The 19,337-nt window shown below is 37.1% G+C and overlaps 1 protein-coding gene across 1 annotated transcript in view; it reads right to left on the bottom strand.

Moving 5' to 3' along the window:
• The window catches only part of LOC114657662 (transmembrane protease serine 5), a 117,421-nt gene that overhangs the window by 51,211 nt on the left and 46,873 nt on the right, over positions 1–19,337 (bottom strand). Inside the window, 2 exon segments of the mRNA XM_051932279.1 lie at positions 16,315–16,450; positions 18,045–18,161. Of these exon segments, the coding sequence (XP_051788239.1) occupies positions 16,315–16,450; positions 18,045–18,161 (253 nt within the window).

The following is a 19,337-nucleotide window of genomic DNA, read 5'->3' as shown; positions in this document are numbered from 1 at the left end:
ATATATGACAAAAAAACCTAAACCTAACCTAACCACTGTAAAAATATCTCTGATGGCAAATAGTACATTTATATTGAAGTACATACAGTATAGTTTCTAAATTTGGTCTGGACTATAGAGTGGTTCTTTGATTTTTAAAGAAGAGACTGACTTTTATCTTCATATTTAGGTACAACAATCAAATGTTTTCTATTTAGTAAAACATTTTCCAAGGCAGTATAATAGTTTCAGTGTTTAGTGCTGTCCCAGGCACTAACTATATGGGTTTGTCACAAGCCCCCTAAAGGTCATGCTCTTCTCATTGTACTTGTGTATCCTCCCACATCTCAAAGACATGCACAGATTGATGGGTGACTCCACATTTCTATAAAGCACACACCTGCACATTTAGAGTGCTCTAATTTGGAGTGACGTATATCCTATGAGTGGTCTTGCCCCTATTTCTTCTGTAATCTCACTTTGTACTAAATGGGGTGGATTCAGGAAATTTATGTAGAGACAGATTCATGTTATGCTTTGTTTTATGCTACTACATGTTTTTTAAAATCTCAATATCATCATTTCAGCGGTTCTTTTGACATACAAAGGAGAAGTACGCTAAATGGCCTAGTAAAGTAAACTGATGTCATATGTATGGGTTTGTTGCAAAAATTAAAGTTGACTTCAGTGGAGGCACAGGGAAAGTATTTTAAAGTTAACACCACATCTCTTTCATGTATGTATCAAGGCTTGCTGCCCAGAAGATCTTTTAAAATTGTGCAGGTCTTTACCAGCTTGTGACCAAGGCACACCAGTTCAGCCAAAGGATGAAGATTCTTCAATGTTTCCAATTTTTTCATCTTAGCGACAGTAAATAGGGAATTCTGCATTGGTTCTCATGTACCCATTTATTATTTGTTTCTATTCTCTTATATTTGTATTAACATGATGCTTCCTTAAATTAGTTGAAGTTCAAACCACATCAATCGAATCATACTGTTTTAAAAATCGTTGCAAAAGAATTGGGTGACGTGATTTAAAAATGACAGTTTGTGTAATGACATATGTGCCTCAGAAGAGAGTTTTCTTTTTCTTTTTCATCTTACGCATTCTGGAAGGATTGGCACTCCAGCCACTGTAAGAAAACCTCACACTGTTCCAGTGTGGTGCTGAGGTGTCACTGGCTGCACTCGGGTGGATTCCAGTCCAGGAGATTCGTCGTGTAGTGGATGTGGCTAGCAGCGCATGCTCCCAATCCTTACGCATTCATTCAAAGAGAGACGGTTTACTGTATTAGCACATTGGTATAATTTTGCCATGCACACAAAGAACTATATTAATTTTGAATTGGTCTGGTTGAAGATGTTGGGTTTCCTGCCTCTACCATACAGTATAAGGAGGCAACTTTATATGTGAGTGGCAAGCTTTTTTTTTTTTAAACCTGGGCATTTGAATTTTAATTAGGTATATGCAAGATCTTTCAGCATTCAAGTCAACCTGGTTGTTTCTGGATTATGGACTAGGGGCTAATGGCTAACTGCATATTTGGATGCAATTACAAAATGACTGCATGTGTTCAATCTCTCATGATGTGCGTGGGGAGAAGGTTGCTGCAGGCACCAAAGTCATCAGCAAGGAAGATTCTGTTGAGAATGAAACTCCTTAATATATTTATATTATAACTAGCCAACCATTTCTACAGATCTGATTGTAAAAAATATCCTGTTCCAAATCCTATTTTCCCTTTCTGCCAGTTTTCCAAATGAATAGACATTTCAGTAAAAATCCACAATTAAATGATTAGCTGCCGGGCAGATTCTTTTGTTGAGTCTTTATCTCGGTGGTTCACAATTTTGACTGTTTTCTAGTCATCCTTTTTCCCTTTTTTTGATATATTGTTGACATGCAGCCTGGCAGTTGCTTAACTGAAGGGCAAACAAATAAATAAAAAGTAATGGATCACACCTGGAGGTCTATAAAGGTCAATACTCTGTGTTTTTAGCTGTTGATACTTTAAGTACAGTAGAATAGAGCATAACAAAAAGTTTTTAAACTTTTAGTATAAAAGTAATCAATCTACATTTAATAAGCAAAATTACAGAGGAGAGTACAAAAGACAGAAGTAATGCAAAACCTAAAGTCGGCAATGTACTGAACATAAGAGTAAAGTAACAGTTTTAAGTATGATAAAGTCAAAAGGACCAAAAAATATTAGAATTATGTCACAGTAAAATCACATGAGGCAAAAGTGTGCATCGATCCGGTGCCGCTAAGATTCACACTGTCAAAGAGACAGTGATTTATTTATTTGTTTGGTGGAAATTCCAGGGACGCACCCAGCTTTGGCCCGACCCACACATATTCACAAGCAGAGACACAAAACCAACAAATGAATAAAAAAATAATATATGAAATGAAAACCCAATACAAAACAACAACAATCAGACAAACCTCCCCTTTCCCCTATGGTGATACAGTTGTAACATAACAATGAACCACAACAATAAACACTCACGACAACTTCCTTATACAGTCCAATACAGCATAAGCAGGTGAAATGGTATGGTGTGAAGATGTGAATCCCGAGAACAGCTTCCGTAGAAAATGAGTGAAACAATCCTACCGGTAGACCTGAGCGATGATGGATGAGATTTGCAGGAGTGCTCCTTTTGAAGACGCACAACGATTAATCCACCACTATACACACGACAGCAGGCACAAGACAGTCCATTCCTCCTAACGGGAAACAATCCAGGGTACAAATGACTTTTTAGACGACACGTTGGATAGGATACACAAAAACACCGATCTCTTGTTGCTCCATCAAGCCCCCCTTTTCAACTTTCCCGCTGGCCTCTTTCATTCCCAGCAGCCCCTACTTCCTTTCCAGTCATCCTATGCAGGTAATTCCCCTTAGGCTGCTGGGAAATGGAGTTCTTCCCATGGTCGCACTGCTACAAGTGCATTGACAAATATGTACAGGAAAAATGCACGCAGCTGGTACTCCTTCTTTGGGGTTAGTTTTGCTTGATAGAAAGATATTTTTTATAAAATAATATAAATGAAATGTACATAATTAGTAGCTAAATTAGACAAATGAAGAGGGACTACAAACCCATGTAAATAAAAGGTTCTATAATTGTACTGTGCAATTTATTCCGCTCATTACAATATAACTCCTGGCAGCAAGTAAAAGTGGCACCCGTCCATATGTCAGCATTAACTGTTACAAGCAGGAATTAATCTGGAGATATGTTGATTTGGATGTAGGGGTGGGTAGTATGGCCAAATGTCCATGTCAGGTATTAGATATCAGCAAAATGTATTTGTATATAGTTTTTAACTAAATATTTTATTTTTTTAACAAATAATGCACATTTTTATAATTAAGTCTGCACATAGGTGCAGCACTTAATCTGTACATTCTCTGTAGATTATCTATACAACTCTTTACAGTACATTGTCAACGTCTGTAACGCTCTCCTGTCTAAATGGATTAAATTCTCTTCCTGCTTCAAATCACCAGCTTTAAACATACATACATGGTCAAATGCAGTTAATTCAATGCAAAATAGTTGGGGTTCGAAGCTAGCATTGACTCAAACAAGTTGAGTTGCACTGTTCTTTGATCAGTATCTTTAAAGGGATAGACTATTTGTTACACACTGTTCATGTACAATACACATCCATACACAAAAACTTTACCTTTAAAGTATTACTACATTTACATAAAATACATCTCCTGTTTCTTTCTGCACGTACAACATTTTTAAAGAGGCAGGCTCATGTATTATACATAAGATCACAAACAAGACAATACATAATTGCACTAACATAAAATAACATCTGTAAGGGTGGACTCTTGTGAAGGCAAAAAGAACTTCAGGAGGATATCTATATGTGCTTCAGTGACTAGAGCAAGGCATTAGTTTGTGTGAATCATCAGATAATCTGGATCATCCTACGAAGCACGAATGTACCAGAAAATTGGTTCTCAGGCACACTCTCTACAAATGCAGAAGTTCGAACAGAACAAGGGACAGTAAGGTTCAAAATTTGTAGGGACATAAGACAAGGCTGCATACTGTCTCTGTAGCCATTCAATTCAAAAGCAAAAAAGACTGTCCAGAAAGCGGGGCTATATGAAAAAAGGGTATGTAAATCAGCAGACCACTCATCAAATGTTGATACTACTATACTTGCTGAAAGCAAGTTCTGCTTTCCAAGTTCAAATAAGCTTGAAAATGGGTTTTCACGTTAACATGAAAAAATACTTCACACTTGAAGGAAAACTTCACACTTGAAGGAGAAGTAACAGAAATAGTATGTACTGTAATTTCATCCTACTCAGATCAATTATCAATAACAAAGTGACAAGCAGCCAAGACACCTAATGCAAATTGCTCAGGGCCAAACCGTCATAAAGAGTTTGAACAAAATTCTCAAGTGTAGGGATGTGACTCTGCAGACAAAAGTCTGACTTGATGAAGCCATGGTATTCTCAGTTTCATCATTTGGATGCAAGAGTTGAGAAAATGAAAATGATGTACAGGAAGAAAATTAAGGCCTTTGAACTGTGATGCTGATGAAGAATCCTGCGCATACCCAGGACAGCCCAGAAAAGAAATGTATGTGTATTGCAGCAGATCAAATTAAAGTTGTCAATGGAAGCTCAAATGACAAGACTTTGACTCTCTTACTTCAGGCACATCATGCAGAGAGAACAGTGGCTGGAAAAGAACATCATGCTTGGTCAATGCAAAAGAGGAAGACATGCAACACAGTAGTTGGACAAAGTTTCAACAGCCATGGTTGCCCCACTATCAAATCTTAGCTGGCTGACAGAAGACTGAACAGATTTCAGGGCAACAATCCATAGATTAGCCATGAGTCAACATCAATTTATTGGCACTTAAATAACTAGCTAAAAAGAAAACGTCACACTCTAATTCAGTCAATGTCACATTTCTGGAGATCTAGGCCAATTCCCTCTCCTATGGAGTCTTGGGCATCACTGCTATTTATTCTGAACTGCTGGGATAGGCTTTAGCTTCCCTACAACTCTGCCCTGGATAAGTGGGTTAGGAAGATGGATGGATGTCTCCATTTAAAATGTTTTTCAGACTAAACATATTCTGACTCATGGACCTGAAGCCCTTTTAGATAGCCTCTCTAGTTTTTACCCAATTCAGAAGTGATAATGGTCAGTCCTCTCACAGGTCAGTGCTAGAATGCTATATAGAGCTTTTATGGCCTTTTATTCTTTTCAAGTTAATTTTTGTTTCTTTGCCCATCTACATTGAGGAAAATTTTGGCATGTACAGTGAATGCACATTAAATGCTACCAGGTTAACTATAAGGAAGAAACAAGTGGATAGCCACCTGTTAAAATAATGCAAGTCTTTGTAAGTTTAATACTAAGAGAAAAAGCAATAAGAAAGGTGGGGGCCTAGAGGAATGTTAAAGGTATCAGAGAAGGATAAAGTTATTTTGGAAATAATAAGTCATTGTCACAAGAAGAGGAGACTAGTATTTTATCCAGCTGGAAAGCTACAAGCTGGGAGGCACACATTGGGTGCAGGCATACAAACACTGGAAATGTTAGTCAGGAACAAACAGAAGCTTATAGCAAAGGATGGCCAGGTAACAAATATAAATCACTGTGGGCAGAAATGCTACTGTACTTAAGTTTCATCTGCTTAATCTGCAAAGAGAAAAGTCTACAGGTATACAATCTGCAGAACAAAAAGCATCATTTAATTTTCAGTTATACTTTAATAAAAACAAATGTTAAGAGTCTATGGAGACTCCACCTGTGAAATGTGTCTGCCACAAATTGAGGACTTACCCTAAGGACAAAGGTAGAGACAGGATGGTGATTGTTAATCAACATGCAACTGTAACACACAGGATTTAGGATTTAAAAACTTAAGCAGGTCACATCTAGACCCAGTAGATTCAGTTATTTGACCATCAAGCAAGCATACACCTTACACATCTCGTCCTGAAGAGGGTGGTGGTCTCCCTGTCTATAAGATGAAACTCTCCCTACAGATTTGGATGAGCTCCTGCCAAGAGTATGAATGACTGCTGCTATCATCATCCACAGTGGAATAAATGACTCAGGTAACATTATACTTCTAGTGATACTTAAAGTAAAAGGCTTCAGGGCTGAACTGATAAAGTAATCTTCTAAAAATGGTGCCACTGTGACATGTTAATCCAGCTAAAAGTAGGGGAAAAGCAGAAGGTTAAATGCTTGACTCCAATCTCGAACATGCTTTAGGGTGCAGTGAGTTACCTGGAAGAACCGATGGAAACTGTAATTTTTAAAAAAAGGCTGCATTTGAAATGGAAGGCAATGAAGTACAACAAAGGCTTAAGCCTGTAAGTATTGTTGAGATGAGGTCTGGTTATAAACACCAAAACCTCAAAGTGAAATGAAATATAATATTTTAATAACTAGCCGACAGGACATATGTAAGCACTAAAAATAGTAATATATTATAAATAGCTTATTTAAATAGAAAAGTATTTAATATAAAATACATATGCTGAAGGTATGTAAATGGTACCTTGAGGTTATTTTTGGGGGTGTGATTGACATGACTATAAACTGAACAAATGAGCCAAATGGACAAAATACAAAAATGAAAAAAACAGGCAAAACCAACAGCCATTCAAGGTCAAACTACAGTGGATTCTGAAAGTATTTAGGCCCCATTGTTTTCTTCATATTTTAATTTTAAATGCATATATTTGAATTTTTGCCCATCAATCGATACTAAATAACCATAATAAAGTGAAAACATGTTTTCAGAAAATTCAAAAAGAAAAATCAAAAAGTAAAATTTCCAAATTGTGGTCAGGTGCATTCTTTTTTACTTTAATTGTCTTGAGATGTGTCTAGAACATCAGTCAACCTGTCCTGTGTATATAATATCTCAATAGTCACACTGCATGTCAGAACAAAAACCAAGCCATAAAGTCAAAGAAACATTCTGCAGACTTCTGTCAGCAGCGGATCTACCATTAGGGTGTTTTAGGTCCATTCCCAGTGGCCAGTGATGGCAAGGTGCCTTTTCACAAATCCACCCTTCTCCGGAGTGATGAAACCAATGAATGTTTGTTTGCCGAAATGACCAAAGGCAGGGTTTATAAAACGTTCAAGTCTATACCTGAAAACGCAAGAGTGGGAAGTATAACACATAATGAATCTTCTAGGTGTCCATGCAGTTCATCAATAAAAGTAAGAAGCTAAGTCATCCAGGGGGAAAAGAGAGTCTTAATTCAAGTTTGACTTCTGCAATAAATTTGTGAGGAGGCACACATCAAGGCAAGAGTATAAAACCATTTCTAAAGCTATGAGTGTTCCCTGAAGTACAATGGTCTCAATAATTGTGAAATGGAAGAAGTTTGGAATCACCAAGACCCTTGCAAGAGTTGGCCGTCCAGCCAAACAGAGTAGCCGAGCCAGAAGTTCACTCTGTCAGAGCTTCAGAAGTCATCTGCTGAGACAGAAGAACCTGTTGGAAGGATGACCATCTCAGCAACACTTTATCAATCAGGCATTTATTCTAAAATGGCTAACTCCCACTTGAAGTTTTGAAAGTAGAAGCAGAAAGATTGTTGGGTTTGATGAGTCGAAAAATTGAGCTCTTTGAGAAGAACTCCACAAGCAGTATGTCTGGCAAAAGATCAGGCACAGCTCATCACTTGTTCAATATCATCCCTATGGTGAAGTAAGGTGGTGGAGCAATTGTAAAGAGACTTGAAGATGGCAGTTTACAGATGTTTCCCATCCAAAGAAATGGAGCTTGACAGGATGTGCCAGGAAGAATGAGATAAACTGCCCAAATCCCATTACCCAAGAAGACTCAAAGCTGTAATTGCTACCAAAGGGGCCTTTAAAAAGTACTGAATTCAGGATCTAGATATTTACTGTATATGAATAAGAGCTGTCAGTTTTTTATTTTTAATAAATTTGCAAACCTTTTTGAAAACATGTTTTCACTTTCTCATTTTGAGATATTGAGTGTATATTGATGGTCAAAAATGGAAAATTAATCCATTTAAAATTAAATCTACAACACAATAACGTGTGCAGAATTTTAGTAATCCACTGTATACGTGGTTTAACCCTCACTGACATGTAGTTTGCCTACCACACTTATCCATAGGGTTGTACACTGCATATTTCCTTCCTTTTTGCTCTCTAGCATCACTTTATCACACCAGTCATACTCTTGCCAACACCTAGCTCCATGTACTCCTGTCTGATGACTAGAAGGACCTTTTAAGCCCACACCAATATCTACTTCTGGGGGTGGCCTTAAGACTTTTCATGGGGCAAGATTATAAAACATCACCAGGCAGCCCAAGGTTTTACCACAATTTTGAACAGCACATTTCCTTTACAGAGACAGGCCTACCTCAAGTTGTCTAGAAGCTGTCTTCTGCCCAAATGCTTTGTACTGGTGTCCCAGGAATATATAAAAAAAAGTGCAAAATAGAAAACATTTGCACAAAAACAGAAGCATTTCAATCATCATGAACTGTTATTGATCTTCCATCTATTTTATATCTATTTCTGGCATACTGTACTCAATGTTAGTGCTAAATTGTCAAATCGCTACTCCTGTCCATGGAGGCAATCTGAAAAGTACTGGTGCCAGTAGCGTTCAAAGATTACATTTTTTTATTAGATGGCCGAAAAAGTACTTACATTTTTGGTGTTGTAGTCATAGTTTGGAACCACTTGTTTTCAGTTTTTGGACATGGTGTATGCTTGTGCTTTGTGTTTTGTAATACTTAAGTTATTGTATCATTATTCTGAAAACCCTATTTCATTCTATTTCATTCTCTGAATGCTCATCACCATTATATGACTTTTTTTGTACAGCTGCAGCCATATGGTTTGCTTTACATGTACCCGTTTCTGGTCATATGACATGGTGATCATGTGACATACTGGGCCATCATTTCCCACCCATAATGAGGCCTGTGCACTACACCTGATATCCTTATTAGTATCTCTATACAGGTAGTCCCCAAGTTACGGACATCCAACTTACGACTTACGAATGGGGCCGCAGCTGCTCCTTCATCTGTCTGGGGGACGTGACGCAGGCTCCTCAGTAACTGCCTCTCCGTCATCATCAGCCTGGGGACACTACAAGCGGTGGCTGGACGGAGGCGATTTCGCTGCTCGCACAGTGTAGTGTCCCTTGGGTGGCTCTGGCTCCCATTCACTCTCAGTAGGCGGCTTGGTGCGTGGCAAACGGTGACCTGGGGTCCATAGTCACCGGGGCCACAGCTACTGCTCATGTGCAGGAAGGAGGCTTGATGGGGCGTTTCACTGCCCGCCTATCACACAGCCTTGCAGTGTTCCTCAAACCGCTGCCCTGTTCGTTCTCGGTGGGCAGCTGGTGTTGCTGCAAGCGGTGACCCGGTTGTGACTGAACAGAGGCTATTGAGGGTGAATGGGGCGGCAGGGGGCAGCATTGTAGTGGGCTTTGGGTGTCTGTCTGTTGAATGGGGGCAGTGGTGGGCAATTCACTACCCACCTTTGACCGCACCCTGTTCGTTCTCGATGGGCAGACGCTGCAGACAGCATACTGTATGCAAGTGGAGGTAACTGTGTGGTGGGTGGGTGGTGAACCGCCCCTCGCTACTCCCATTCATTCATAATAGCAACCCTGCTTGTACTGTTACATACATGGCAGGAAGTTGCCTCTCGCCAGTACACCAGACGTGCTTACGAGGGGTGCCTTCCTGCTGTGATAGCATGTACAGTGCTGTGCAGAAGAGCTCATCTTAACCTTTTGTCTTCACCCTTCAACATTGTCTTTGAAACACAAATCTGATGCAAGTGGTGGTGATACAGTAAAGAAGAGAAAAAACATCACCATGGAAAATAAAGTAGAAATAATAAAAAGATCAGAGAGAGGTGAAACTCCATCATTCATTGGCAGAGCACTTGGCTACAGTTGGTCAATAATAGCATTTATTAAAATGATGTACCTGTTCTGACTTACATACAAATTCAACTTAAGAACAAACCTACCGTCTGTACTGTATTATTAAAACAAACCTCTTTAGTTTTTCAGTTAAGGGTAGTTTAAAACAAGAGAGTGAAAGGACTTTGCTTGGCTTCTTGGTGCTGATTTTTAGCGTTTTAGTTTTTGCAATTTCATCCTCTTTCTGACTTCTAACATCTATCTGACCTCCTGTCTGTCAGGGATCTTGTTGGTGCTCTGCCTTGCCTGCTAGACACTTTTTCTTTACTTTAGAACAGAGGAAAATGAGAGGTGCTTCACACAAAGACTTTAGTATAGGTACATTTAGCCTGTCTGTCAATAGTATGTTTCTATTTGAAGTCAGGGTTATTTTTTATTTACTTTCTCTATCCCTTAAGTATTTTTTACATCCTCCAATCTCATTCATGTCTCTGTTTTTGCATGTCCAGTCTAGTGCTTTATTTTCCTGATCATACCACCTCATTTGACCTTCTGTGATCATAACAAAAAGATGCACAGGAAGGGGTGGTCAGCCAGTTGGCCTAGGTCAGCAGAACTGCGACTTTGTCAGACCCAGCCTCTGGTAAAATGGCCATGAAGCTCTGAGAAGTTTATTGTCACCAGTAGATAGATAGATAGATAGATAGATATATAGATAGATACTTTATTAATCCCAATATACCTGCTGATTGACTTTTTGTTTTCCTCACTTCTTTCTCAACTGATGATATCTCTGTTATAATGTTAATTAAGTTGAATTATCATGATTGTATGTTAAACAGATTAAAATTTGTTCAGTTTTACTTTGTGTTTAACCTATTTTGTGTGTTAATGTATGTAAATGATGTTTGGTTTATGCCAAAATATCTTAAAACTTGAGCAAGCAATGATGGAATTATGTTATAGACACAAGGCACACATAATAGTATTAGTAAATGATTTTGGAATAGTGTAAAAATGAACAGTGTAAATGGGGAAGTTATGTCATAGAAGCTGTTAATTACTCAAAAATAAATTAGAAAAACCCAATTAATAATGGAACACACAAAAGGAATTTATTGATGTAATTAATGTTTTAAACCAAGAAGAGGGGAAAGCCTGTCTTAACTATTAATTATATATTATTCAAGACAGAATTTACAATAGAAACATGCACAGAATATGTAAACATTAAAATCAATAAATTTAATATCAGAAAAGTAAATTTCAAAACAAAATTTCCAATGCTGATTCCATCATTAAGGTTTTGGCTAAAGTTTTACAACCAGATGCCCTTCCTCATTCTAACTATCTGTATTTATGCAGACTTGGGACAGGCACCAAGTTGGGCTGTTTTGCCCCCTTGTTGACAGAGATCAACTCTTGACAAAGAGACGTGGTGTTGGAACAGAAAAGTGCAGGATGAGATAAAGGCTAAGAAGGAGTCTAAAAAGGAGGCAAAGAAGACATGGTACCAGTTAGGGAGAGAGAAAGACAGGGACATGTATGGACAGACAAACAAGGTAGCCAAAAGGGTAATAGGAGTTGTCAAAACACAAGAATTTGGAGAAAGTGTATGAAAAATTAGAGACAAAAGAGAGAAAATGATTTTTAGAATAGCAAAGACTAGGAACAAGCCTGGGAAGGATTTTAGTCAGATGAAGCAGATGAAAGATGAGTAAGGTACGATGAAGAATAGATGAAAGGGGTGCATTGAAAAGCTGTTGAATGAAGAAAATCCAAGAGTTTTGAGGATGGAGTCCTATATGAAGGGCTTGCATCAAGAATAAGTAGGGAGGGAGTAAAGGGGACATTGAAAAGAATGAAGAATGGAAAGGCAACAGGACCAGAAGAAATACCAGTGGAAGTGTTGAAGAGTTTAAGGAAAGAGAGAGTAGATGTGTAGTGGGATCTAATGCAGAAGATCTATGAATACAGGAGAATACCTAAGGAGTGGAGGACAGTATGATTGTACTCATTTATAAAGAGAATAGAGATATTCATGATTGTGGAAACTAAACGCTGATGTCACACACAATGAAAATTTCAGTGAGAATTGCTTAGGGAAGAGACCACCATAGGGGAGAAATAGTTTGGTTTAATGCCAGGGAGCGGAACAATTGATGCAATATTTGCATTTAAATAGCTCTTAGAGAAGCATTGAGAAAAACAGAAAGGTTTGCATTTGGGGCTTATTGATTTGTAGAAGACTTATGATACAGTACCACATCAAGAGGTCTGGAGGTGCATGAGAGACAAAGGAGCACCTGAGAAGTATGTGAGGATTATCTAGGATATGTATGAGGGAGTGAAGACACAGGAAGACATGGGTTAAAGCAGTGTTGGGATAACAGACAAGATCCCAGTTAAAGTAGGTCTGTGCCAGGAATCTTCTTTATGTCCTTACTTCTTTGATCTGGTTATGGATGTGTTGCCTTGTAGGATAAAAAATAATTCTCCCTGGTGCATGCTTTTGTTAATGACATTGCACCAGGAAGGAGGAAGTGGAGAGAAAGTTAAAAAATTAGGAGAAGGCTTTGGAAGATTGAGACAATGAAAATAAATAGGAAGTAGACAGAATATATCAGTTTTAAAGAAGATAATCAGGATTCAGAACTTAGCCTGCAGGGAGAACTATTGAAAAAAGTAGATACATTTAAATATCTAGGGATCAGTGGCAGCCCAAGAAGGATAAATGGATGTTAGAGATAACCCACAGAGAGCAGTGTGAATGAAACAATTGGAAGAAGATATCAGGAGTATTGTTGGATTGAAGAATTAAGGCGAAGGTTAAAGGTAAGGTTTTTAAAATGACACAGTAAGAAATGAGACAATCAGAGGTACAACAAAAGTGGGAGAGACATCTAAGAAAGTACAGAAAAGTAGGTTTAAGTGGTATGGACATGTGCTGAGGACAGAAAATGAATATGCGGGCCAAGGAGTGATGGAAATGTAAGTACAGGGGAAGACAAAACAAGGGAGGCAAAGTGGAGGTGGATGGGTAAAGTAAAAGAAGATTTGAAGTAAGTGGGTTTTACTGGAGAGGAGGTACAGAACCAAGGTATATGTAGAAGGTTGACCAGACACATCGACCCCTTCTGGGAAAAGATAAAGAGGAAGAAAAAGAATACATTTTAAAAAATTGCACTAGACTTTTAGAAATATAGTTCAGCTCACTTTAGGGATATTAAGGAGCAATCACACAGATTTGAAAAGAATTCTCCATGTATATGAAGCAATATAACAGCAGAAGAATAAGGAGACATGAAAGAAATAATTTAAAAAGTAGGTCAATAACACTAATAAAAAATAACGAATAAGTAGGTTGCATTTGCTATTAACTTTTTTAATCTGTAAATTATTTAGTAACAACACACTTGGATCATTTCTGTCTATACAGTATATCCAGGTGATTTTAGGATATTTGGGATTCTTGCATATTCTTTGAAGTTAATAGTTTCAGAGTAAATGTCCTTTGAGTAGAATCAATAACACAACATTTTTAGAGCAAGATTGGGCAGGAAATGTATATGTTCTTTCCTTTTTCAGACTTTGTTCAGTATTTGTTGTTGTTTGCTTACTTCACATTGTTTTTTTTGTTCTTTTCTTTCAGTTACTGACTGATTGAAATGATTACATTATACAGAACACCACAATTATTTTCTATGAAACAAAAATAACATCAATTAATTACAGCACGGTGGACTCAGTAACATTAAAAATTCACAACAGCACAGGCATTTTTTCACAGAAAAAGATCTGTTCAGATGTATTGTAATAAGTCACTTTTCTTACATTTCCTTATGTTTTTTTCTAAATTTTCTAAACTTTATAAAATTGTGTAGGATGATACATTTTAATTATATATTTCATTGGTCATGCAGATTCCAGAAGGCATTTAGAAATGGTTTACTGAATTCAAATAATGAATGAATGGCTGTAGGGTTTAACATTTATTTGTCTTACCCTCTCTCAAGAAAGGAGCCATCTTCCTCTCCCTGGGGTCATTTACTTATTTAGGTGATGCCTTTTACCAAAGAGACTTACAACATTTATGATACAATTGGTTACATTTCTTTTGTGGTTTTCCAATTAGAGCACAGGCAGGTCAAGAGACTTACTGCATATGCTCGCGTTTAAGTTCTCCAGCAGATAAATCGGGGCTTGATTTTAGTGTAAAATTTCTGGTATTTTATAATGTTTTTCATATAAGTCAAATGTGGAAAACTCACACTACTGGTCCAAGAGATTATGATATGCTAACGTACACCTGAGAGAGTGACCATGAAGCACATTGTCTTTTTTTTCTATGCATTGTGCCTACATGACCACACAGTAATACCCGAACTATTCTGAAGCGACGTTTGCACTGTTTTGCGTTTTTTGTATCTTACACCCTTATACACCTTTATTGTAAGTGCATCTCTTATCTACAATGGAGCATTCAATCAGAAGAAAATATGAAGCTGGTTTTAAATTAAAAGTCATTGATGTGGCAAAAGAAATTGGTAACTGCGCTGCTGCAACAAAATTCCATGGTGTCTGAGAAACTGATGCGAGATTGGAGGAGGCAAGAAGATGTAAAAAAAAATTTAAGTTTTGCATTTTTCAACAATTTTTTGGATTTCAAGATCCGATTTATACATGAGTATATACGGTAATCATAGTCACAGAAGCATAGATGGTGTGTTATATGGTTGTGAGACATGGACGCTATCTAGTGACCTGATACAAAGACTAGACTTCCTTTGGTACTGTGTCTCTCTGGAAAATTCTTGGGTACCATTTGTTTGACTTTGTGTCAAATGAGTGGTTGCTCATGGAGTCCCAAATGAGGCACATTACCTGTATTGTGAGAGAGCGTCAGTTACGGCACTACGACCATGTGGCGCGTTTCCCCGATCCTCATTGTTGGGGACTCGAGTGGCTGGACCAGGCCAAGGGATCACCCACATAACACCTGACTGCAGCAGATAGAGGGTTATTTCCAGAGGGTGGGACTGGACCGCGTGTCTGCCTGGGAGAGTTGCCAACCGGGATCCTGAGTTGTTTCGTCATGTAGTGGGTGCGGCAATGCACTGTACCAGTGCATGCTCCCCAACTTGACTTGATAGTCACACAGTGTCAGTAGCAGGATTTGAACCCACAAATCTCATGGTTTTAAGTCCAAAGTCTTAACCTCTACATCAATGTACTTCTGTCTGTGACGATGATGGGTGACAACTTACAATACTTCAGGTATTAAGGAATCAGACTTGGAGTGTTAAAATACCCTGATGCATTTACCTGATCGTTCTAATTAAAAGATACCAATTTTCTAATTTTAGTGACATTAGTTCTTTTATTTCAGAAAAAAAATGCATAACTTGATATATAATAACTGCCTCTTCATTTTCAGTTACATTTTAGATTTTTGTCAGATTAAAAAACAAATCTCTCACAGCTACAGAGACCTCAGCATGAACCTTTTTTTTAGAAATGTGCATGTTTTCTTTGTGTCCATGAGAGTTTTCCATTTACTCACATTTCTTCCCACTTACTTACTGTAGATATATTCAAGTAACACTGATGTCACAGGCTAAAATAGTCCTTTTTGCATGAATACTAATCTTATTTAAAATGCTTAAAATATATTTTGACATGATGAGTACTTAATAGACTTCATATTTTTAATGCCAGCCTTAAATGTACAATAATGAAATTGGTAGTGCTCCTGCCTTACAGATCTAGAAGTTGGGATTTGAATATTGTCAGTTTCAGTTTGAACATTCTCCCTTTGTTCATTCTACATAATCCCGTTTCCTCACTTCATAAAAATATATGTGTTAAGTTCATTTGCAGCAGTACACTGGCCCAGTGTTAATGATTGTGGCTGTGTATGTGAGGCTGATCGCTGTCTTATTTAGATTTAAAAATGTATGAATGGTTTTATTCACTGAAAGGAATATTTTATAAAACTAAGATGAATAGGAAAATTCCATTCAATTAATTATGAAGAGTAAAGAAAATGATCATTTGTAAAATGTACTACAGGACTGTAACGTAATGGTCTACTGTATTTAACATTTTGATAAATTATGCCATATCAGGGGTGCTTACTTCAAATTCATATAAAAGAATCCACAGCATTGCATTGCTGATGCAAAATCTTAACTAGCTATGCCTGTCATTTAATTAATCTCCTTTTACGCAAAAGAGTCCTTTAATACACTCTAAGCCTTTTATCTGCTTCTGGCAGATAGAACAATACATTATAGAAAAAGAAACATACATTTAGAAGAAGAATGGATGTGAAGTGGAGACAGTGGCATCTTAATTTGTTTTTCTCATTACTCACCTTAAGTATCCAAGATGTCGGCAAATTGAGTTTCCAAGACTCGCATTCCATCTTTCATAGCATACTGGAAGCCAGGATTGCAATTTTTCCAGTTGTATTTCAAGTAAAGAGTTCTCTGAGCTTATTCTGTAAAAAACTGAAAACAATGTTTTGAAGTTCCAATATGGCAGGCAGGTGAAACAGGATAAATTATGGACATTTTACTTGGAAAGCTCAATATAAATGCAAACCATTTTAGAAAATGTACATTCTCATTCCAGTTAACGTTTGTCTTCAGTACATGATTATAATAGTACATTCTTGCAAAACAAAAGGTTTAAAATATTAAACGAGAGTTATACATATGTAGCACTGTCACAAATTCTATGCTGCATTTTATTTATTTGCATTAAATTTAATACTGTAATAATGTTTGGTATATATTTTGAAAATATGGGTTATTTTTAGGCGGCACGGTGGCGCAGTGGGTAGCGCTGCTGCCTCGCAGTTGGGAGATCTGGGGACCTGGGTTCGATTCCTGGGTCCTCCCTGCGTGGAGTTTGCATGTTCTCCCCGTGTCTGCGTGGGTTTCCTCCGGGCGCTCCGGTTTCCTCCCACATTCCAAAGACATGCAGGCTAGGTGGATTGGCGATTCTAAATTGGCCCTAGTGTGTGCTTGGTGTGTGAGTGTGTTTGTGTGTGTCCTGCGGTGGGTTGGCACCCTGCCCAGGATTGGTTCCCTGCCTTGTGCCCTGTGTTGGCTGGGATTGGCTCCGGCAGACCCCCGTGACCCTGTGTTCGGATTCAGCGGGTTGGTAAATGGATGGATGGATGGATGGGTTATTTTTATCCTAAGAATGGTCTGCTGTGTCTTCTATAGCTGGTCAGAAATAACAGACGTATGACCAGGGAGGTCATCAGAATTCTTGGAAGTGAAAGTACAAAAATCATCACTAAATTTCAGCACAATAAGTCAGTGGGGTACCTTAAAGTGGAGTTTAGTGGCAACAAGGAGTATTACTCGAATTCACAAAGGTACCATTACACTTTCGGACCAAAGTTGTTGTTATTTCTTCATAAATTTTCTAAATAGACAGCTTGAGTTGATACAATGATAAATAGCTGAGAACCATTTCAATTAGTGATCCACAAAATAACTTTCTATATTATTCACTTTCTTCTTGCATATTAATTTACAAAATGAGCCTGGGGCTGCAATTTATTAATTTATTTATTTTGCATAATTTATATTTCAGGGTTTTGTTATCCATGTCTAAATGGATATAAAGTCAGGCGATATAACATAATCTTCTGTGATGGATATCCTGTATTACCTGTATTACTTTCTTTAATGTAAACATTTATCCTTTGGGGACAAATAAATATCTATCTATCTATCTGTGTTTTTTTTTTTTAATTTTTATAAGGGGAATTGTAATTAACTGAATAGAGTTTCAAGTTCTACAGAAAACAGTTATGCAGTAGAATGGCTCAGTTTGTAACACACTGAATAAAAACAGTAATTTATTTTCACTTAGTTTTCTAGAGTCCCAAAACAATATTAAATCATATTAGCAGTTACTTAGGTTTTTACATTTTCTTGCAAACATTGCACTTTTTCCAAAATTCTGCAGACTATTGCAAGGGTAGTTATTTTCAATTCTTTTATTTTTGTTTTTTTTACTTTTCCAGAATAAAAAAGAATGTATGTAACAGGCAGAAAATTACTTTTGAATAGGTACATCACACACCTTTTTTGTGGTCAGTCACAGGAATGTCATCTGTAATGTTGCAGAATGAGGTTTCCTTGGTGTCTCCAAATTCTACTGAGCCCTGAGAGGCCATCGGTTTTATAAAGAATTTAACCACTATGGAAACAAGTCAATTATAGGAAACAAGTCAATTAAGGAAAAACACTTAACAATGATAAAAAAATAGATATACAACAGTAAAAGAATTAGTATGTGCAGTTAGTGTCACTTGCAATATTACCAAAATATATATGCAACATTTAGCCTGAAAGTAGCCGTAATGCATCTAAAGATTCTATATACAGTATACTGTATAATTGTATAAGTAAGAAAAGATCAGCCAAAAGCTCTCAAAAATCATTGAAAAATAAATAATTTTCACTTTTTAATACATTAGTAAACTAAAAGTATTTCACAAATATTTTATACTAAAAAATGAGCAGTATTTCAATCCACAAGTAGCAATAAGTAGCAAATATTGCAATAGTTTTTGATATTGATGTTATGTTTCTGATTTAAAGGAATACTCCACCCAGAAATTATATTTTTTCATATATTTCTTACCTCGTGTAGTTTGTAGTCGCTGAGAAATACTTTTTAGAACATTAGAAAAATCTAGATGAGAACAGGCCATTCAGCCCAATCAAGCTCACCAGTCATATCCACTTAATTCTTCCAAAATAATAGCACATCTAGTTTTGAAAGTTAGTAAAGTCTTACTGTCTACCACACTACTTGGTAACTTATTCCAAGTGTCTATAGTTCTCTGTGTGAAGAAACACTTCCTGTGTGAAATTTACCTTTAACAGGTTTCTGTGTCCCCGTGTTCTTGATCAACTCATTTTAAAATAACAGTCTCCATCCACTGTACTAATTCCCTTCATAATTTTAAACACTTCAATCATGTCACTTCTTTCCCTTCTTTTACTTAGACTGAAAAGGCTCAGCTCTTTTAATCTTTCCTCATAACTCATCCCCTGTAGCCCTGGAATCAACCTAGTTACTCTTCTCTGAACCTTTCCTAGAGCTGCTTTATCCTTTTTAGCCTGGATATCTCATGTTTGCATGCAGAATGGAGAAGAAAGAGTTTATGATATAATAGAAGCCAATGCTGCACAAAAGCAAATAATGTGAAAAGCATACAAGAGAAGAATAAAATCTTATATTACTCCTGTTGCATAATACATATGTCAGTTATCCAGTTATATGCCCAAAATGTGCAAATTTTTTTTTCTAAAATAAAGTTAAATACAGTATATATTTCCAGAATAATCATCAAAAACAGGAAACTAA

This window comes from Erpetoichthys calabaricus, chromosome 9 (genome assembly GCF_900747795.2).
Source record: "Erpetoichthys calabaricus chromosome 9, fErpCal1.3, whole genome shotgun sequence".
Classification (NCBI taxonomy): Eukaryota; Metazoa; Chordata; class Cladistia; order Polypteriformes; family Polypteridae; genus Erpetoichthys; species Erpetoichthys calabaricus.
This window is presented reverse-complemented; position numbering and strand designations above follow the sequence as displayed.